The sequence below is a fragment of the Patiria miniata genome, unplaced genomic scaffold, assembly GCF_015706575.1.
Source record: "Patiria miniata isolate m_02_andy unplaced genomic scaffold, ASM1570657v1 HiC_scaffold_8, whole genome shotgun sequence".
In the NCBI taxonomy this organism is placed as follows: Eukaryota; Metazoa; Echinodermata; class Asteroidea; order Valvatida; family Asterinidae; genus Patiria; species Patiria miniata.
This window is the reverse complement of record NW_024037075.1, coordinates 2,909,159-2,932,669: the sequence shown is the minus strand read 5'-3', so window position 1 is coordinate 2,932,669 and position 23,511 is coordinate 2,909,159. Positions and strand designations below refer to the sequence as shown.

At 39.9% G+C, this 23,511-nt stretch overlaps 1 protein-coding gene across 6 annotated transcripts in view; it reads right to left on the bottom strand.

The window, feature by feature from the left end:
- Window positions 1–253: 253 nt before the first annotated feature.
- LOC119719805 (POU domain, class 6, transcription factor 1-like) overlaps window positions 254–23,511 on the bottom strand; it is a 38,466-nt gene continuing 15,208 nt past the window's right edge. The window contains exons 3-11 of one of the 6 annotated variants that reach the window (XM_038189297.1): window positions 14,772–14,953; window positions 13,971–14,139; window positions 12,669–12,781; window positions 11,610–11,880; window positions 10,956–11,141; window positions 10,353–10,817; window positions 7,409–7,583; window positions 6,968–7,093; window positions 254–6,266 (exon numbers count right to left, since the gene is read on the bottom strand). In XM_038189297.1, the coding sequence (XP_038045225.1) occupies window positions 5,981–6,266; window positions 6,968–7,093; window positions 7,409–7,583; window positions 10,353–10,817; window positions 10,956–11,141; window positions 11,610–11,880; window positions 12,669–12,781; window positions 13,971–14,139; window positions 14,772–14,894 (1,914 nt within the window). In that variant the 5' untranslated portion in view covers window positions 14,895–14,953 and the 3' untranslated portion in view covers window positions 254–5,980. Of the gene's footprint in view, window positions 6,270–6,967; window positions 7,094–7,408; window positions 7,584–10,352; window positions 10,818–10,955; window positions 11,142–11,609; window positions 11,881–12,668; window positions 12,782–13,970; window positions 14,140–14,771; window positions 14,954–23,511 lie in introns of all 6 variants that reach the window. The other 5 variants (XM_038189300.1, XM_038189295.1, XM_038189296.1 and 2 more) reach the window with 5 other exon arrangements.

The window sequence follows — 23,511 nt, the reverse complement described above, 5'->3', positions numbered from 1 at the left end:
GTCAGGTTGCAACATTTTTTCCAATATTTTGATCCTGTTAACTTGTGACGGAGCTTGTGATTGAATATATGTGACTTATGATTGACTTGCGACTGACTTGTGATTGACTTGTGATTGACTTGGGATTGACTTATGATCGACTTGTGAATTTAACAACCCGGCACAGTCAGAAAGATAGAGACTATGATATAAAATGGTTTAAATTTTACAGCACGATTGTATATACCAAACAAAAAAGAGAAAATCTTTAGAATTTTGTTTTCTTCAATTTTTTGCACATTTTATTAAAATTATCACATTGAATATTTACATTACAGTGGCTGTATAATTACCTAATCATCGTTTACGATAAATTACAGTTTTAACATTCACAAGACAACTCACAAATAGTTTGTATGGAAAAGCGCTCCAATTTTGTTTTTTTACACTGTTATAGAATGAACAATGATCAATTAAAGTTTAACGCAATCTAGTTTTGTCATGATTTACTCTTTTAATACCCCATTTTGCCCCCCTTTTTCTTCTTACAGCTGTTACACAACAATAATCTTTGATTGTTGCTTAAGACTTTTGCACTTAAAAAGGCCCCAGCTTACATACATTTCACTGGGGTTATTTTCAATTATTTTAGTTGGCAAGGCAGATGGCATTTACATCACTTCTTGGACAAAATTCCTACTTTTCCTCAAAATTTTAAATGCACCCATAACCCTTCATAGCATTTCGCGATTGACGTTTTTGCTAACTTAACATTTTGTATTTCATTAATGTAAACTAGAAAGGCCCTGTCTTCAAATCTAAAATACTGACGGAAAAAGAAAAAAAAAATGGTAATTTTTCTTTAGTTGCACTTGACACAATTCCTTAACGTTACGAAAATAGCTACTGTGTTTTAATGTCATATTCACTCCAAATATTTGTAATTTTTGGAACAAAAATAAATAAATAAGGTTAGCTGTCGCACTTTCATGTAAAGTTCAAAGTTGTTTAACGGTGAGTTATTGGACTAAGTTCCTGAAGACACAGGTTCAAGTCTTCAGTCTATCGACATAAATGACCTTTGCAAAAAAAAGTGACCAAAACAGGATTCGAACTGGAGACCATTTGATGAATATCTTAAGTCTATTCAACCCGGCTGCATTAGATTTCCCAAAAACTGAAACATTTTTGCTATGGGAATTAATAAATAAATCCACAAATGTACAAAAATGCCTGCCAGTGTTTAAACCTAGAGGGCGCTTCAAATGTACCCATGTGACATCATTAATACAGTGTATAACTCACACCTTATTTAAAAGGTTCCATTTTTTTTGTACAACAATGCATGATTCTACTATGACGACAGTGACACATATTTTTAACATTTTAGCTTTTTTTCTTAAAAGGACAAATTCAACAACACGATCACAATTTTCCAGTCACAAGAAACAGTACAAGTACGGCCTACACTATTGGTCCAATTCTAGCATTGATTTTAAAATATCATTTATACACAATTGTAAAAAAAAAAAAAAAAAAGTCAAGATTTTTTTTTTTACATCATTCATTTTTAAAATGTGCATCTTCTTTAACACGAATATAACGTGTACTTAAAACGCAGACAGGGGCTTGAATAGCAACCCCAAAAATTATAAAATCAGCAACAGTTTTCATTTTTTGTTCACCCAAATACTGACAAAATTTACCAATTCTTACCTACTATTTTTGTGTTTGATGTCTTGAAAGGATAAAAGTAAAACAATTGTGAAGCTTTTTTAGCGGGCTAAATTTCTTTTTTTTTTGGAGATTTCATTTTGTTTTGCTCATTACATGCTGCAGTTAACATCTCCCTTTAACTCCTTATTTTTAAATAAAGTATCTGGGGGGAGTAGGTTGAATAAAAGTACTCTCATCTGAATATATAAACATACAGAATATGTTACTTGCAAAAAACTTGGTGGGTGACAAATTAACAAGAAGGAAAAATTAATAAGATGAGAACAAAACAAAAAAGTCTTTGTAAAGTTACCGAACTATACAAACTTGTGCATACAATTCACATGCACATCGTGCGCATATATTACAGGCGCATGTTACCATAAATTAAAAAAAAAAGATTAATATTATTTCTAATCAGATTCGTTACGAATACAACTACTGCTTCATATCTACAAAACAGGCGCGGATATTTTTAAAATCTAAACCTGGAAGATCTACCGAGGAAAAGTTGATATTTAAGGAAACAGCTGTGGACAGGAAAGGCGGAGCTTTTCCCATTTTCTCCGCTCCATAAAAGCCCCACCCCTTTCCAAAAAAGCCCCACCCCTTTCCAAACCACACCCCTTTTCAAATTCCCACCCCTTTCCAAACCACACCTTTTCAAAGCACCCCTTTCCAAGCCCCATCCCTTTCCAACCCACAACCCCTTTCCAAACCACAACCCCTTTTTCAAAGCCCCACTTTCCAAAACCACACCCCTTTTCCAAAGCCCCACCCCTTTCCAAAACCACACCCTTTCCAAAACCACACCCCTTTTCCAAAGCCCCGCCCCTCTTGAAAAGCTGTAAGACAATACACTTTTAACAACCTTAATACACTGTGAGACACAACAAAACATCTGAGACAGTTTATACAAAATATTTCCTTTTTTAAGTACAACCTTTCTCTAAGGAAAATGTTTCAAGAAGATCGTCAGTTTTTCATTTTCATCAGATTAACATACTTTCATTGCAAAAAATGTTCTGTACATCTTAGCATCAAGTTCAGATTAAAGCAACGTTTTTGGGTATTGATCACTCGAAACATAATTTTATTTGAACGACCAAATTTGGACTTTTTTGGCTTTTGACTTGAAACGAAACAACACATTAAAAAAATATGGCTTGAATTTTGTACAAGATTTCAATCTCTTCAATACACACAGTACAAAAATCACATTTCAAATTGGAAATTTCGTGAAAATCATCCGTGTTTTAAAACTTCAATTGAAAAAGTATGCTTCATTGAAAATGGTCACTGGGTAAATTAATACTTTGATTATAATGTCAAGAACCATTTTAAAAGCCCCGAAATACATGCTTTAACCCGAAAAATGATCACTAACGCTTTTACCCTGAAAATGAATTGCACCACTTTGTGCAAATTCGAATCCAATGTCACGGAAAACAAAATCATTTACTTTGACACAATAGACAATATGACAACATTATAAACAATGTCTTTTTCTACTAATTGTTCTCTATCTTAACAATCTCAAGCAGATTCTAGTAGTAAAGACGTCGACGGCTAAGCACCAAATGCAGTAAACGTTGTCAATTGTCGGATTTTCACCAACCCGCATTGAAACATATAGAATCATATGTTCAATTTGACAACTTTTGTTTTAATATCTAGGAAACTGAAAAAACGACTGTACAAAAACAACTACACAACTCACACTACGGACCGACGAACAGATTTCATGGAATTGAGAGATGCAGTGAACTATAATGATCGATATTTCCCAAAATGGGCTTTGCTTTTCAATTGGGCAATATGAAGCAGTCGAACCAATTGCATGAAACTGGGAGACAGCAATCTACAGTGATCCATACTTTCCAAATTGGGTACTTGTGATCAGTTGGGCAAGAAATCAGCTATTGAAGGAAGCTCTACACTTTGCAGTTGGGTAGAGGCTTACGTGTTAACAATACCCTAAGGTCAAAGTTCAAAGGGCACACTGACAAACAATTGGGCATTATTAATCAATTGGGCAATGAATCTTCCTTTTTACCTGGCTTGAGAAGTTGGGCAGTGGTATCCTCAATTAGGATAAATCTTACAAGATAAAGGTCGAAGTTCAAACAGCACACTACTAGAGAGTTTTCAGAAGCGTTATTTGTTTTGAAGTATGCGGTTTGCCAAAAAATATACTTTAGTGGGATTGTTTTGTAAAACGTTGTGTCCAATTTCTGAACTGGGCTTGACTCAACTGCGCATTTAATTCTTAAAATGCAAAACTTTCAATTGACCAATCAGAGAACAAGTTATATGAGCGCTGTTCCACTATGCCCCGCCCTCAATGAATAGCTGAATACATTAGTATACAGCAGTGACAGGGTGTTTTTTTTATCAACCAATGAGAGTTCACCTAGTGCCTTGAAGGCGGGGCCAAGTGAAGTTTTGCATACTTCCTCATGCCACTCACAATGTGCAGAAGAGTCTACCACTGTTCACTTATGTGACATCATTTCAGTTATATTTTCATGTTCAGATCAAAGACTAAGACAATTCACACTAGTCTAATAGACTTCACAAAACATTGTGACATACATGTACATGTTCATTACAAAAACAAAAGGAAAAGTCAATTGATTGTCATAAATATACGCAGTTAACTATTTACATATTTCTATGGAAACGTATATATATATATACGACAACCATAACTACGTGTACATGTACACAGGTTTTTGACCTGCAATACATTACACATGGTTTATATAACATCAATTTTATGGATACCTTTTTGAGTTTTAAAAACGGAAAGTTTATGTAAAAAGCATAATAAACGAACGTAGATCGACGAAAGTAATAATGCTTCGCAAGTTATTTCTAGGATTTCAATATTTTGAACACTGTAAAAGGGTGTAAAGTCTGGACCAAAGAAAAAGACTGGATAAACTATAATAAGAATGAAAAATGAAGATACAAAATTTTGGTCATATTTACAAGAGAAACTCTCATCACCCTAGCAACAGATCTGAAATAACAAAAAAAATTGGGGAAAATGAGTTGTTCGTGAAAATCTCAATAATGTCTTAGAGTTAAAAGTCGTTTTCGAATTGTTTGTAAGAAAAAGGAAGAAAAAAATGGGAAACTATTTTGGTTTTTTTTTGTAAGGCCAAATTTGAACTTGGGTAAATGTTGAATGTCGAACTGAAAATATGCTGAATTTTATAGGTAAATAATTTATGGAAGGAGGATTTAGAATATTTCTGAAGGGTTCACCATTAACCACTTATATTGACCCTGGTATTTTAAATAATATAAGGTCGGTAATAAATACATTTCGCTTAAAAATACACGTTCGTTATAAATATAAATTCTTTACAGTAAGTGGATACTTTCTTAAAAGTCAAAACACTTCGGGAGTTGCTCGCTTTCAGCAAACCGTTAAATACTTACGAGGAAAGTTTAGAGGGACGTTTTGCAATAAATAAACAACATAAATATTTTTGAAAGGCGCAATGTAAAATATCTACACAGGAATATAATTCCAAAGGGAGGTTTAAGAAAATAGCGCAAATGCAGTAAATTTGTTTTTTTAATAATACTGTTTCAAAACGTCCCATTTTCGAGACACAATAAATACAACACGGTGTAGGTTGGGTGGTTTTAACTTAAGTCGACTCAGTGACATGATTTTCCTTTAAACGGCATAAAAAGTTTTTAACAGCTTTTAATATTAAAATTATATTTACAAGGGAAACGGTGAATAAAAGGCTGCAGCAAAAACTACCCAGATTCGGCACAAATTTCACAAGTTTGGTGACGCGCGTTTTCAGTTTCTACCGAGATCAGGTGCAAAATGAATTAATTCTTGGAGTTGTTTTCTAATTTTTTTTACAATAAATATGGCAACTTTGGCAAGTGTGACTTAATATTTTCATATTAAGTGGCAAATTTCTTTTTAATTTTCAATAAATATGAAGAATGAAACACTTGTGCTTTCTGGAGCATTAAAGAAATAATATTTTTGTCTCAAACAAAAAATTCCTTTTAAAAATTGTAGGACACATGATTTGTGAGTTTTTTTGATAATGCTATTGAGAGAATTTTAATAATGTCAAATAAATTTTAAAAAAACAACATTTTATTGAATTTGTAGTGACCCTGCAATATGCACAGAATAGCAACAGTCAGTGCGGTATTTTCTGCGAAGTAGCGCTATGTAACTCGACATGGGTGTTGATATAACCAATCTTTTAAATGGTTTGGGGGGGGGGGTTACCATACTACCCTAGGTATACGTAACTTCCGTCTTGACGACCACTTGTTCACTGGTGTCCGTCTCCTGCGGGCTACCGGCGTCGTTGACGGCCTTCAGTTTCTTGATGGTGTTCTTGAGCGCCTGTCGCTTGTTGCAGAACCAGACTCGGATGACCTCCCGTTCGTAGTTGATCTCTGCCGACATCGCCGTCATCTCAGCGCCCGACGGGTGGGTGTTCTTGTCGAACTGTACGCTCAGGTACTCCAGGGCCTGCGGGGTGAAGGAGGTCCGGCGCTTGCGCTTCTTGGTTGGCTCACTACTGGAAACAAGAACCAGAAACCAAAATATTCGAGTCAAGGCACCCGACTATTGAGCCCTGCTTCCACCTGCAAATGGATGGAGTTTAGAGTGTTTGGAATATTAGTCCGGTACACTTTGTGCAAGATTTTAATAATGTTGTGCTTATACTGGGCCTTATACCAAAGTCTCAAAGTACTTTATAATTATTACCCCTGTGCATCAGGCTATGAGACCAGTTTTCTGCAGCAGCTCGAGATCAGCGCAATCTGGTCTCTACCCTCAAAGGTACCCATTTGTACTTGTACTCCTGGGTGGAGAGAGGTCATTGTAGTAAAGTGTCTTGCCCAAGAACGCAAGCAACATGTTCCCTGTCAGCGTTGGAACCCATGTAACATTAGACACGAGTCAACCTCTTTAACGCTGGAGCACTGTGTTTTATCTGGTCTGTACCCTCACAGTTAGAGATTTATACCCATTTATGCATGCACTCCAAAGTGGAAAGAGGTAATTGAAGTAAAGTGCCTTGCCCAAGAACACAAGCACCGTGTTCCTGTCAGGGTTGGAACCCATGTACCATCGCACATGAGTTAAACTCTTTAACCGCTGGTTTACGGTGTTCCATCTGGTCTCCACCCTCACAGAGAGGTAATTGAGGTAAAATGTCTTGCCCAAGAACACAAGCACCACTGACTGTCCAAACATTGAGATTTGTCCAACCTGCCGATGTAGTCGGAGAGCTGGCTCAAGCCGTTTTTGTGTCTCTCCTCCGCCTCCTGCATCCACCGCTCCAGGACTGGCTTGATCTTCTGGGCGCTCTTAGGGGTGATGTCCAACTTCTCAAACCTGGGCGCAAAAAAAGAGAGACAAATAACATCAACTAGCCTTCTCTAAATAAAACGATTCAAGGCTACTATTCCAGAGCTGCAGCCTGGTGTTGTTGTCGAGACCTTTTGCGACCTCACTCATTTCGATCAATTATTTGCATAAGTGAAATAACTTTGCTGCATATGTGCTTGACAAGTAGGGGCCTCTACGCTGATAAAACCAGCTAGGGGCCTTGACGCTGATATTGGCCCGAGCCGAATTCCCATTCCTTAATACCAAACTGGTCTGACGACAGTCATGCCTTTACCAGGAATCCGTTTCAAGTTCCCTCACCTGCAGATAGCCGACTGGCTGTAGGCCGGCCCCTCGGTGGCGCTGAGCGCTTGCCCCACTTGGGTCTGGGTCAACCCCAACGATAACCGCCGGATCTTGAAAGCCTTGGCAAACTCTTTGATCTCCTCCAGATTGATGCCGTCCACCTCCGTGGTGTTGCCCAGACTGCTAACTGCTGGGGGAACCAACAGAAAGGGGACAAGGGATTGGTGGGGAGGGAGAAAAATTAAGGGGGGCGAAAGTAAGTACGGTTGCAAACTACAGTTGCAAAAAAAAAGTTATATTTTGTCTCGGACTCTGTAAAATCATTGGTCTTGAACGGGCACATGTCCAGTCTATAATGATTGTTTACTTCATATACAGGGCGAGTCAAACGATGAGATCTGCTTGTAGCACTTTCAAAATCTAGGATATGAAAGCCCAATTAATAAGTTTTCTTTTGGTACAAGAATCATTCAAATCAGTCATGTACTGTTCACGTTACCAAATTTTTAACACAAACGCTGTTTAAACTTCTATGCATGGATCACACAAAAAAGGTAAGTGTTCTTTTAGCAAAACGAAAACAAGTTAATAAGTGTTTCAAATTAAATTCTGTAACTTGAAAAGTACATGAGTGATTTGAATGATACTTTCACTAAAAGAAAGCTAACAAATTGGGCTCTCGTGTCCCAGATTTTGAAAGTGCTACATGCAGAACTGCATTAAATAATTGGTCCTGCCCTTTAGGTTTCCTTTTTTTCTGACTCACCCTGTACATGAAGTAACCAGTCATTCTTACAGATTGGAAATGTTCCCGTTCTAGACCAATGATATTGCAGTATCCAAGACAAGATCTAACAAGTTTTTTTTATAACCTCTAAAATCTGAGGCACACTTGGTTTAGTCTTGGGTGTACAAAACTTGCCCCCATCACAGATGTCAGTACTTTTTAGTTAAAACAGTCATAATGTTAAAATATCTATATGTGTTAACAATTTTAGATACTTCTTGGTTAATGCTAAAAAAATGAAATTTTAATGAAGCTGATAGTAGCTTGTTTTAGCTGTTAATTCGGCAGTGAAGTTTGAGTGGAATTAGAGGAATTAAGTGAGTTTATGTCAGGAACAAACAAACAAATGTGTTATTTGCGATAGCTGCTAAGCTAAAAATCTAGTGTGAGTTTATCTAAAATAATACTAACGAGTGATATTCACTATGAACGAGACACGTCTGAAATGCTTTTATTCCGAACAAAAAGTCTGAAATGTAAACAATGGCAATCATTGTTCAGTTTCAGAATTCTGTCTGCAGAACAAAAGCGTTTCCGTCCTCTCTGGTTCCTAGTAATAGGGGTTGGTTATAAGGGCAATTCCACGGTTACTCACGTGAGTAACCGATTTTGTGCATCTTGTTTATCATACATAACACATTTTTCTGGATGTCATCTTTGGTGCTTAAGTAGGTCTATGTCTACTCTATCTACCATGGGGATAACAGTTATTAAACCTTTTCAGTAAGGTAATTACAGCCCAAGGAAACTCAAAATTACATCAAAAATGTAATGTGAGTAACCGTGGAATTGCCCCCAAGTTGTACTCCTTATTTTAGAAAACAAATGTTATTTAGCATAATTAATAAAACATATGAGTTAATAATGTGAGTTAGCTGTGAGCCAAGCCTTCCATGCCATTTGGTTTTGGATGACTGCAGCATGCTAAAGCCGTTGACATGCCCAGTGCACTGCGGTGGAGAGGCCCATGGGTTACGGTAAGAAACACAGGAGCGGATCTCTAGTTTGCTGAATTACTCCTGTACGTGTGGTGAAGTCTGGACACAGGCTTTGGAGAAATGCAGCAATAAGGAAGTTCGGTATTCCAAAACAGTTTGGTGCAAAGCAAGATTTGAAAAATGTTTTCGGGATAACTGCGGCAGATACATAAATGCACACAAGGCTATGCATGGGAGACATGGTAACCAAATCTGCATTCTGCGCAATTTTTCGTGCAGCTGAAAAGAGATGGAACTTTCCTTCGCACAAAAGTTTTGACACGCAAGACACCTAAAAACACTTTGCTGTCCAAAGGTTTTTTGCAGAATGTTATACTTCAGAACACGATGATCTCTTTCAATCTCCTGGTACCCCGCTATGCTTTTGCACACATACAATGACATTTTTATCCCGATGTTTTGATAGGGTAGCCAGTTTCAAAGACATGGCAGCCAATGTGTTGGCCATGGTAGACAACGCAGTAGCCGTAGTTATAACCATGGTATCGAATGCAGTGGCCATGGGAGCTAATGTGGCAGCCACAGAAGCCAGGAGTGCGTTTTGGCGGTCATAACCAAGAATTGGTTCGGTGGTTTCTTGTCGGTGAACTTCTTCTGCAAATTTAATTGGGTTAGAATTACGCATGATCATGTAGTACTCAAATCCCCAAAACAATTAACGAAAGAGAAACCACCGAACCAATTCTTGGTTATGACCGCCAAAACGCACCCCAGTGTGCTAGCCATGGTAGCCAACGTGGCAGCCATAGTTGCAATGGTATTCATTGTAGTAGTAGCCATAGTAGCCAATGTGAAAGCCAAGGAATCCAATGCACTATAAGCAATAGAAGCCAATGTCATACCCATGGTAGCCCATGCAGTAGCCATAGTCAGAGCCGCATTATTGCATGCAGTGGCTCAAGTAGCCACTGCTTATGGAGATGGGAACAGTTAGTCAGAATAAATACTGAACGCACAAGTATTAGTTGTAGCCGCGTCCTTCGCAATTCAGCATACCAGCTGCGAGTAAGGATGATTAGCCTCCCAAATTATTATTATTATTCATTTTAACAGGGCATTAAATGTTTTACTCCATTTGTAAATCATGGGCATCTGTGTTTGTGTACCGTACACCCATGGACCACTTTTCCCGCCTCCAAAACTGCCAAAATACTGGAAGATTGCCTCACAGTACCTTTACCTGATGAGCTACCCGCCACCGTGGCCGTGTTATTTGTGGGCGAGGGGGGCGCTTTCACCTGCGCGGCGGTCCCCTGACTGCCGGCCTGGCTGGTGACCAACGTGCCGCCCACCACGGCCTGGGTCACCATGAGCTGCTGGACGCCGGCTGCCTGGGCACCGGCCTGGCCGACAACTACGGGACTCTGCGTGGTGATGAGTTGTTTGGGTAGACCGTGCCCGGTAAGGAGCTGGCCCGTGGAGGCCAGCTGGCCGGTCAATCCGTGGGCAGCGATTTGTTGGGTGGTCAGCACCTGGTCGGCCGTTGTGGTAGCCGCTGCGGCCGGAGCGGCGACTCGTTGCGTGGTGGTCATCAGCGCCGGCGGGGCCGTGGTCTGTTGCTGGACTTGGGTCAGGGGCGGCGCACTGACCATTGTGGCGAGGCCGGCTGCGGCTAGGGCTCGCGCTGAGGAATTCAAGCCTGTAGATGTTGTCAATCAACAGATAAATATTAACTTGATGGTGACAGTAAGACAAGAGAATTTACAAAAACATACCGTACGGATGCAGTACTTGGCTTAAATTTTGATACGGCCGACACGTGAATAAGGCCTATTACCTGTGGCATTCATGAGCATCTGTGGCAGTGGCAGCTGGCCCAATCCCGTCTGGCTGGCCAGGACTGACATGGAGGGTAGCGGAGTGGTGGCTGCCGTGGTGGTTGCTCCTGCTGCTATGGCGGCGTTGGCTGCTGCTGCAGCCGTGGTGGTGTACTGCTTGTTGACTGCAGTGGTTTGCGTCAGACCTAGGGGGTCGAAAGAGGCTCCAAAATAGGTAAGGGCAAAAAGGAAGGTTAACCGAACCCTAAAGCTGCCTTAAGGTCTACCATGCGACGACACAGAACAGTCGGCGACTGACTTTTCAGGATCAAGCCACGCCTGAGCTATGTCCGTCGGAAACATATCGGTGGGCATGACCCTGCAGATATTGGCAGCCAACAACTGCCCAACACCGGTGGCCATAAACTGGCCAACAATACCGTCACGAAAACAGTGACTCTTAAATATCAAGTAAAACGGGGCTTGGCCAAATACCAAAGAGAACTGATCTGATGTTAGGCTGGCTGTGGTGGGGTTGGAGGCCATCGTGGGTATGACCCCGGAAACATTGGCGGCCAAGAACTGGCCAACCCAACCCTGGCAGCCATAAACTGGCCAAAACTACAATCAGGAAATAACAAATATCGAATCAGACATTTTGTTACAAATCTTACCAGAGAGAACCGACGTGACGTTGGTCTGGCTGGGCGCCGTGGTGGAGTTGGAGGCCATGGTGGGCATGACCCCGCCGATGTTGGCGGCCAGCAGCTGGCCGCCCGTGGTGGGGATGAGGAACTGGATGCCGCCGGAGCTCTGGGCCAGGCTGACGGGGATGGTCAGGATCTGCTGCTGGCCGGCCGCGTTGGTGATGGGTAGGGTCAAGACTTGCTGCTGGCCCGCAGCGTTGTTGGACGGGATAGTGAAGATCTGTTGGGCTCCAGACAACTAACAAACAAAGCACAAATCAATTTTGAAGGAATAAGATTGGTGCAGTGTGGTACTTCGCCTTCCACCGCTGTGACCCAGGTTCGAATCCCGTCCTGGCCAACATGTAGATTAGTTTTTCAGTCCCTGCTTGATTCTATGGTATCATTTTCCTGGAATGCCCTTCCAGTTTTTCCTCCCACCTCTAAAACTGAACATTTCTATATTTCTTCAACATCTTCTCTCTCTGGTTTTTTCAGGCTTCCAAGCTACAGTGCTTGCCAACACTTGGATCATTATCAACAATAAACAACCTCTTTCGAAAATAAATTATGACAGTGACAGTGAAAGGACAGGCACTGCCACACAAAATTAAAATCCAAGTGAACTCCCCTAACAGATTAATCCTCAATCCCTTGAGTGATTTACTAGGAACCTCCCTCGCTCTTGCAAAATCCAACACCATATGGTAAACTCAACACCCAAACTGTTGGACTCTGATTCAGTGGCATAACTTGGGGTGGGGGGGGGGGGGGGGTCTGTGCCCCCCTGGGTGCCCCCCATTTGATATCTTAAATTGCACACAAACAATATATGTGTCGCCCTCAGTGCTCCCTTTGAAAAATATGGTGCCCCCCAGCAACTTATCCCTAGTTACGCCACTGCTCTGATCATGGTGGTATGCCTGACCCCATGTAAAGCACAATCGGTTGACTAGTGCAGTCCTCACTCCAACAGATTCCAACAAAAACATGCACTTGGATTTTGAAGGGTTGGGGGTGGTTTGGATTAAACCTGGTTTAGCTAACCTGGTTAGTTAAGACTTGCTGCGGTGACTGCAGCGTCTGTATGGGTGGTGACAGCAGGAGTTGCTGGGTGGAGGTGGAGTTGCCTAACGATGCGGGAATCGTCGTCCCAAGTCCTGTCAGGAAAACCAAAAAGTAATATGAAATATTGAAGTCACAATCTACTGTAATGATAACAGTTAGACAATGGTCACTGGACTCTATATACGATCGGTAGATGACATGTCAATATATATGATGCGATCAGGCTAAATGAGTCGTTTGTCGGGAATTTTCATTTGGAGATACAGGCCAAAATAGGGCCACTTCATCACATCATTTCATCGCATCTCTTGGTGTTCCGACTTCCATAATTTTTTTAACTAAAGATGGTACCAGCATGTGATTTTCACAGCAGTAAAGCTGAGATTGTGCTCTCTTCAAATCTGCAAAAAAAAAAAAATTGACCAGGGTCGACAAACCACTCATTTAGCTTGATCGCATCACATATGTTCCACTCACAAGCAATAGCAGATGTAGAGTTGGGTGGGGGGGGGGGGGGGGGGGGGGTGGTGCTATCCCCCCCCCCCCCCATTCAGCTGCTGACTAACGTTATGAAGCTAGTAAATTGGGCCAAAAACAATTAACGGAATGCTGAAGTGCCTATTTGTAATTGTGTTCTTGAATGGCTTTGGAATGCAGGAGATATCATCATAGATTTCAAAATTTTCCAGGAGGAGGGGGCAAGACAGAGTAAAGCTGAAAAATTCTGAAGTAAAGGCCAGTAGGGCTGTGCATCTGAACCGAGCACCGGTACCCAACTGCCAATGTCGGGAACCAGTTGCAGATTATGGGATCGGGTACCAGTAAACCAACTTAACAAATTTACTCAGTAACTTCTCAGACAATGAAAAAGAAATGTTTTGAATGCCATTGGTGGGAAATTTATAAAACGAAAACCAGGCTACATGTGCATGGAAAACCACAACAGATTTTCAAATGCGCATTTTGATGCACGACAGAAGGTGGTCAAGACAACTTGATTTGAATTTTGGGTTTTTTGTTTTTTTGCGGGTACACGTGTTTTACTTCAACTTCAGAGTGGAAATGTGTTCAACTATTGTTGCAACTTCTCAAATGTGCAATCGCAAAAATTTGATTTCATCCCCAGTATGAACTAGTGGGTTAACCTTTCAACCCGGAGGCATGGAACTTTTACTTCAACTTCAGAGTGGAAATGTGTTCAACTATTGTTGCAACCTCTCAAATGTGCAATCGCAAACATTTGCATTCATCCCCAGTATGAACTGGCACTAGTGGGTTAACCTTTCAACCCGGAGGCATGGAACGCTTGCTTGGTGGGGCTGATGACCATACCGCTGCGGACGGCCTGGCCTCCGGTGGCGCTCTGCATGGCTAGCAGGAGCTGATCCGACGCGCTCTGGGGCTTGATGTTGGAGGCTTTCAGCGTCATCTGGCCAGAGACCATGGGATCCTGGCAAGGGAGAAAAGGAGATCAAAATATTAATCCAAATCATAACCACTTCCGTTGGAATCCCTCAAGACTGTCCTACTTGGCGCAAATGCGAACGCGAAAGTGAGGTTGTGACTTTCGGACAAGTATTTGCACTGTGAATTTGCAAACAGTTGATAACATTTCAACTACAGCGAATTTTGAGCGAATTTTTCCTGACATCAGATTTACTTTGCATTCACGTTTGTGACCGGCTCCACAAAAAAGGGTATCATGTCGCAAAAAAAAGTGAAATTAAGACATGATTGGAAAGCCAACAATGTAAGCTTTCATTTGGTACATGTATATAATAGAGCTCCATAGTCCCTCCCATTCTGGAGATAAAAATTTGCATATATTACTTACTTCCTTGGAATTCAAATTACACAACTGAGAAAACAGGCTTTGAAATAGCTGGCACACGATTCACACAAACTGTCTTTTTAAAAATTTGTTCATCAAAATCAACATTTCTGTGAATGAAACCTGAAACTGTAGGTATTAAAGATGTCATTCATGATAAAAAAAAACAAAAACCACATTTTGACAAAATGTTCACCCTCTTAATTTTGAGCAGTTTTTGATGCATTAGAAAACCCCAAAATGTAACCAACCTGTGTGCCTGTTATGACATTAGCCACAGTCACAGAGGGAAGGGCGCCGGAGATTGTAACAGCCGGGTCCAGTTTGCCATTGCCAACAATGTGCTGGTTGGCCGATTCGCCATCCATGATCATCGGGTCCAGTGATGGGATTGGTCACTGGGCGCTCAGGCTCCTCCCCTTGGCAACCAATCCTGTGGACAGATAGATCAAGTGGTGAATGTCAAGCTTGAAAAGAGGAATGTGATTGGACAGAATCTACAAAGGTACAAATGTAACTGCAATACATAACACAGTGCAGAAGAAACCTGATGTGAAAATGTAGTGTACAGACTTTACAAAATGAAAGCACTTCTGTGTGTGTACATGTACAACAGTACTGTTGTATCTTGTACTAAACTGCGAAATTTGAACTGGTTGCATGGCTTATTAAAAATTCTCATATTACTAGCCAGTCAAGCCTGACAAATGGGTCTAAGTATCTAGTGTCATCAAGATTAAATCTACAAGTACACATGGGCGGGCCGTCACTGCACTATGAGGAAGTTTTTTATTGTAAAGAAAATTATAGGACCGAGTTTTGGGGACTTTTTGCTGTCCCCACAGCATCTTCGGTCCCTATAGTACCATGGGACAACTCATGTGTAGTCCCCACAACTACGAAACAAGTACATGTATGTGTGTCGTCTGAGGTGTACGTTTGTACTGATTCCCACAATCATTGCAATAATAATGGTAATAATAAGAATAAAACTTATTCATTCTGTGCAGATACCATACAAATGTTCTAATGCACATTACAAATTCAGAACATTGTTAAAAATATGAAAATAAGACATAAAGTCTTCCATATAAAAAAAAATCCACATTTTATAGAACACTATCAAAACTAATGAATCATAACATTACAAAAAGTGAAAATATGTATGTAAAATATAGCAATAATAAAACCTTATGGAATGGCTTTTTAAAAAGAAATGTCTTTATTTAAAGCTTGGTGTTAAAAACTGAAAGAGACTGAACAGACTGAATCTCAGGTGGTAAAAAATGTAGCTAGTTCCATAAACTGGAAACGGCTTGTGCGAATACGAACAACATCAATAATGAAAACAAAATTTTAATAGTTGACGAAACAAAACATCCATTAATCAAAACCATATGTTTTGTACAATTTCTCGGGCACATTGCAGCCAGCAACAATATTTACACATGTACAAGTACATGTGCATGTGTACATGGCAACTGCACTCACTGTTCAATGTACATTGACATCATACTCTGAACATATATCCACAAAGCACTTATAAGTAGAGTACATGTACATTGTACATGTACATCATTTGTCATTTGTGCATTTTTTTCGTTTGAAGCAACCAAAGTGCTCACAATCTAAAGACGAGTGCTTAACTACTAACCTGATGAAGTTTTAGCTCAGTGAAAGCTGTATATTCCGATAAAACAATATTCTAGGATCTCAATTTTAATTCAAAAGTTGCCAAATCAATAATCATGTTTTGAATTGCGCACGAAATCAGCGTCCGGACACGTTCTCATTCAGCCGATTGCAGCTACACAATGAAACGCACTGAACCGACGAATAGTAGCAACCACGCACCCGTGTGCGTCGTGTCAACGCTTGCACCCATTCATGGATTCACCAAATTACAAACCAACCACTAATGGAAAATTCCAAAAATGCGTCACTTGACGAATCTTTGGAAACGGCCTTCCTTTATTATTTTCTTCAAAATGAAAGCATACAAGAAAGAATAATTTCACAGGGAGTTTAGTGTCATACACGTAAATATCTTTGAACCAGGTAAGTGTTTCAAGAATAATTTCGTCAGTAACTTTTTTGGGTAGCTGCAAACGCTCTACTCTACCTTTAAACTAAAATCTAGGATATCCAACAATTCACATTTCTGGGAAAATTTTCCATTAAAGTATGTTCATGTTTTCTGGCGCTACTTACACTGTATGCAGAAAAACAGAGAGAAGAAAGTAAACCCTCCCCTCCCCCCCCCCCAAAAAAAAAAAAGAAGAAAAGACAGAAAGACACACTAAAAGAGGACGAAATTCTCGGCCCTCTGGGCAATTTCAACTATTGATTATCCTCAGGACGTCTAGGATTACCTGTCAAGATGGCACTACGTGTCTGTCAGTCATTCTGGGGCAGAGAGGATAGGGATGTTGTGTGGACTGTACAGTCGGGGAGATGGGGTCGGGGAAAGGGAAATGGACAAAGTGCATCTGGAAAGGCAAATATGCAGCAAGTGCATTCAGTTTATTTCTTAGGTTTTTTTTTTAATACTTGTGAGGCCATGAGTAAATTAAAGGGCCTATGCAATGAAACTTTTTTTTGGAAAACATGTTGCAACCTGACGCCACTTCCGCGATTGTGTACAAAGTCTATGGAGAGTCAAGACATTTTTGTAAGTATTTCCTAACAAAATTGGAAACGTTTTCTCAGTCCTAGAAGAAAACACCTACAAAATCAATGTTAAGAAGAAAACACCTACAGAATCAATGTTACGGAATCTACTTTGCCATTAGACGATTTTCGTCCAGTTCCATAATCGTTATCCTGATTGATATGCGATGCGTGTCAAAATTGCAAGCTCATTGAAAACCACAGGGCATGTAACATGTGGTGTGAACCGTTGTCAGTGTGATTCCGCTAAAAGATGCAATTGCGCTATCGCGAGTCTCCACTTTCCCTCCGGAAGGATAAAGAAAGAACCCCCTCCCCCCCCCCCCACCGCCTCCGCCTGTGTGTCAACTAAGAGCGTTGGATACAGGTGGGAAATTAACACTTTAAAAGCCTTAAGGCCGGAAAATTTCCTCAACAAAATTTAACAACAGTTCTCTAGAACCAACCAATGCTAGCTGTCAATCAGACCGGGAGCAGAAATTGCAAGACGCTACGGTATGTAAATTTATGGCTCTGACTCAGCACTGATGGCTCAGCTGGCATATTGTTTTGCTTAAAGTAAAGTCAATCCATTTTCAATTTCTCAAAAAGTAAATGCACATTTAAGGCCAAGCTAAAAATAAAAGGACTTTCTCGTCCACGCTTTTAATCAAAAAGGGAAGAGACGGCCCTTATTTTTTTCCTGTCAAAGATGGCGGATTGTCAAAGATGGAAATACTGGTATATAAAGAAACTGAAATTCGTTTTTCACACAGCATTTTTCTATTTCTCCCTGAACGTAGATTTTTGGTTAAAAAAATCTATGTTCGTGGAGTTGTATAAAAAAACGTGAACATAAAAAATATGTGTTATTCATCCAGTGTAAAGCCAAGCAATATATTGAAGGATGATAGTAATTGGACACATGGTCATCATTTTCTCAGGGATTTGTGTCATTGATGTATAACTCTGTGCAGGTGTAAATTCCTAATGATCCTAATGGCTTGTCTTGGCACTTAGGGGCCTCCTTAGGGATAAATCAAGGGTAATTGAGCAGGGATCATGGCCTGCTGTTCTGAGCGCTTAAAGGGGCAGTGCATACTTAAAGGGGCATTATCCTTCACCTGGATATTGCACTAGCCGGGCAGAAACCGTACGTATGGTGCATTTTTGTGTAGAAGGGAATTGGAAGGTCTTACTACAAAAAAATGTAAAGAAAAGTTTGACAGGGAAAAGTTTTCCTGTGACAAACTAAAGAACTCAAACTGATATGATAATCTTTAAACAATTTAAGAGCATAATTGCACAGGGTAATTGGTAGCAGTCCTATCTTTACCTTGAGCAAGCATTTTCTAAATGTAACTGTCTTCTTACATGCCTTTAAAGGGAAACTACAACATTTGGAAACATCAAAAAACAAAATTATCAAATTACCATGAAATACCTTACTGGACTGTTAGTGAACAACAGTCTAAAGCATCCTGTAAAATCGTGGCTCCTGGTGTGCTTACATTTTCAAGAAAAATTGTATTTTTCCAACGCTGGTCGGCCGACCAGCGTTGGAGAAAACTAGCTTTTTTCAAAAACTGCTCCTAAATTTTCATATTTAGTTATTCCGCATTTTCTTTGCAATTGATAACACACCTGTGAAGGGGTACAAGCGTGCTAGACTGATTCTCTGACCTAACAATTCCCCAAAGTCTATAAATAGCTCTGTTTCATCTTAAGTGCGGCCAGGGAACCAGACTACAAGAACATAATTGGTTTACTTGGTTTCTCCAGCATCTACAAGCCCAAAACATGAAACTAGTCAGTTTAACATTATTTCCTATAACATACTAATCCTCAAATCCATTTATTGCTAAAATTTGCGGCAAAATCAAATGTTGTACATTCCCTTTAAGTTTAAAACAACAAAATGTGCCAAAATTAAACAAACACATCAAATCCATGTCTAAGTCAATGATGACCTGGCCCACTCAAAACAAAAAGCCAACGACTTTAATAATTCTGTGCGACGACGAGAGACTTGTTTTCGCAGAGCAGATGAAGCTAGTCACTCTCCACGCAGACAGTTCCGAGCCGGCTGTTTATCGTTAGACCGCCAGCCAGGCCAAGCTAATTTAGCAGTCATAAGCAATTAATATTTATGGCAGACCGTAATTACAAAACGGGTCATTCCAATTTCTCATTTCATGTGAAATGCCACTCAAAAACTTCGGAATCAAATTGCGTTCCCGCACATAACAAATTTATGCTTTCCGTAATGCAGCTATGATTCAGCGAACATGTACTGTATGATGTATGCACAGCTTGCACAGTCTTTATAGTCACAGTAATTGCAAATGTTTTATATTTTAAAATGCCAAAGGCAGTAGGGCACACAAAATTAGAAGAATATCTGTTAAGTGCAAGACTTAATCCTTGACACATAGAACACATAAGACGCCTTGCTATGTTCTTAAATATTTCCACATGTACATTTCAGTTGAAATCTTACAAACTCGAAATGGAAATGTTTCATTTTCTCAAATCCTGATAAAAACAAAACATTGTGTGTTTTCTTTGACGGCGCTGCGGCCGCCTGCCTCACGTTTGAAACGCCTTTGTGAAATGTTTGCGTCGTTAATATTGATGTTGTGTCTCGCGTATATAATAATGCCAGAGGGCGAATGTAAATATATTCTCTATTCATGATACACGCTGCACGCCGTGCATATATACGTCGTCGAAGGCGGCTGTACATGTCGTGGCCCAGTGAAATGTCTGCAATTCATATGTAAATTATCCATCCTGGGCCACAGGCCCTCGCTCGCTTATCTGGCAGATGAATTAATTGGGTCGGTCAATTTTTGGCAGGGAGGGGTGTTCACTTGACATCAAGGATGTCATTTCTTTGTTCTGCGTACAAGCGCATATGGAAATTGAGCAAAAAACACGTAAATGAGAAAACCAGGAGCAAGATACAATTTAATTTTAGTGGAATTTTGGTCTTTAAATATACCATGTCCGTTCTGTTTGTTTAAAAATTTTTGTGTTCCCTCAGTTTTTAATGTACATGATCATGTACGTGTAATTATGCGAAACTTGATTATCTTCACTTGCATTAATAATTTATGCATTTAAATATATATCGTTCATGTACATGTACACATGTACATGTGCATGTAGCTTGTGACAAAATTGGACAGACAGACCCATTCCGCTTCAATTGGTATTGGTTGCCATAGCAACATTTTTGCACTTGCTCCGGTCACATTACGGATCAGTGAGCAGCGATATAGCTGCCAAAATACAATCTACTGGGAATGATGTTGATGAAGTCTGGAAGAATTCAAATTGTCTGTTTTAATACATGTAAATTCAATTTAGCTAATAAATTCAACCTTTCTGCGTGAGAATGGAGAGAAAAAAAAATTATTGAAAAAAAAAAAGGCTTTTGGCTTTGTAGAGTAAGAAATATGGCCAAAAAACTATTTGAATCTTGCCAGACACTGTGTACAGTGTGTGTATCCCGGCACTTTCCGCATGATGACGACGGTAACGTTTCCATAAAGTTGGAAATGTTTGCGCCTGTCGCGGCGATATTAAGTGGCCCGTGATTGATGGCCCGGTAAGAAATGCAGAAATGGCTCCATTGCCAGGATACGAGAAATGACCAAACGATGCGCAGCCAAATAATAAATATAAAAAAAGTCCGGATGCAGTACGGTAACAAATTCGTCGAGATAAATATCTGGGAAACCCTCTAAATTTCCTCCTCTTTTGCATGATCTACATGTAGTCTGCGTGATCTTGCTCTGATGTTTAGAAAATAAGGCTATGGGTATAGGGTAGGGCTACGTTTGTGTAAATGAGAAGATTAAAAGTGTATACATGCAAGGCTAATGTGGGTTTTTTTTCCCGGTTCTAACAAAACAAATGGAGTTGTAGAATTTGCCCTTTTAATTTTGATCCCAGCTTTGGAAATGTATTCTGTATTTTTTATGTCAAAGACACACAATTTATGAAAAGAACGATATTCATGAAATACTTCCTAACCAATTCTACTACCGGTACTTTTTCATTTTTTTTTCTTCAAATATAATGAGTTTTTCATTCCAAACCTTAAGTATTTAAAAAAATCCATTTGCAGTTGATATGAACAGTATGGCAGACATAAATTAAAGGTACATTTAAAAAAAAATTCTCACACAGATTTCCTACCAAGTGAGATTAAATGAAGGATTTTCAAACATTTGACATTTTTGAACAGAAAGTCAAGGAATTTCCCATAACATGTAAATACAGTACCGTACTTCAACTTAAAACATTGTAATAAAAAAATGATGAGATTTTTATCCCAAGAATTCTTTTCTCACACACAAAATAATCCTCCAGATCAATTTGTACATTACTGTCCATGCACGGTGTTTGGGTTTTTTTTTTGGGGGGGGGGGTGTGCCAAGTCATCCATGCATGCAGTGTACGTACCGGCACTCAAAGTTTTCAAATGCCTCTTTCAGTAATGGTGTACTTTTTGCCAAAATATGCAGGTATCTGTAAATTTTTACAGCCCCAGAAAAAAATTATCATGAAACTTGTATAAAAACCATAACGTACGTTACAGCTGGGCAACCATATTTTTTTTACAGGTCTATTTTTGTTTTTAATATTTACCTTTATTTATATTTATTTATTTATATTTTTTTTTGGGGGGGGGGATAAAAAATGGATCCCGACTGGCGGAAATCAATCGCAGTCGACCTGTGTGAAGTTGCGACGTCCTGCGCACATCCGGATCATCTTATTTCATTGTGTAGCCAATCAGTATGCAGCAAAAATGGCTGAATAAACAGACGTTGTATTGAAAGATTGTTCGATTGTTATCAACACGTGCACCGCCATTTTGAAAAAGTTGCATGATCATGTCTAGACTGCGGAATCGTCACGTCGTGAATGATGTGAGCATGGTTGCGATATTTTTTGTGTCGCGATGCAGCTTGGTTCATGAGAATCCGCCATTTCTCAGTTTTGTGACCTGAGCATTATTTTTCTGCTTGATGCCGACGTAATCGCAGGCCGACCTGAGGTCACTCCAAGCAACTGGCATTGTTGGCAACTTTTTTAATCAGTCAGTCCATTGTGCACCACAGAAAGCATAAGAAACGAGATGTTTAATTCTTTTGGCCCATTAATGGGGGGATAGCCCAAGAAACAAGGCTTTTGATTGGCTGGCTTTCATCCTCAGCTGGACACAGCTGTCAGGTGGGAGATAGGCTTCCTTGATTGCTTCATGTCAAATGCAGGATTGTACTAAATTAGGTAGGGAAGCATTAAAGGGGCAAATCGGGAACTTGCAGAAAAGCTTTCTTGATTGTTCCATGTCAACCGCAAGATTTTATTACAATAGGCAGCGAAGCATTCAAGAGGCAGGGAAGCATTAAAGGGGCATTTCAGTTTGGGAAGAGCTTCCTTGATTGCTCCATGCCGACCACAGGATTGCCTGGACTCCAGTGAAGGGAAGTATAGAGGCAGGGAAATATTAAAGGGGCATGTCACGTGGAAGATTATATTCCCTACCAGCCAATGAAATTGTCTCAGTTTTACCATTTTTTTCTTAAAAGTGGATGCGCATATTTACATTGCAACTTCACAAGAGGTTGCATTATTTTTCATACATGCACGTTTTACATTTGCCTCTTATTAAAACCAGAACAATTTAACCTAATACATGTACATTTGTACATAGTATGCACATGTACATTGTACACACAGTCGTGTTTTACTATACGCCTGAGGACAACCTATTGTGTTTCCCTTTGTACTTTAACACTTTCCCATAGACTAAGCACGTAAACGTACGATCGAGGACAGTTTCGAACAAAAGAACCATCGTTCGAGGACTGAAAGGATCTTTTGTTCTCCCATTGTGTGTCTGTCCTTGAGCGTAATACAAGACAGAAACACACACGCTTGTTTATGGTGTACATGTAAATCAAGGATTTGCACTTGTTCCTCCCTCCTTTTCCTTTGTACTTTTTCAGAACATCTCTCATTGGTTTTGTACACGTTTTCCAACCAAGGAGTCTTGATTGGGTTTCTGTCCTCGATTAGTTTGGTTTTGTCCTCGATTCATCAATGATGTCGCACGTGTGTGTCCTCGATTTACACCACAAACAAACGCAAGCAAGCAGCACACGCGAATGGCTGAAAATCCTGGAATCAGTCTGTTAAAAAGATCTATGCCTTCTGGTATTTTTTTGGTGCTGTGTGCTCTTTAAAATCTGCAACACTTCAATTGCTAAACCCTAGCCAGCCTCATGTAATAATGCAATACAAGTGGAGGCCAGGATGAAATAA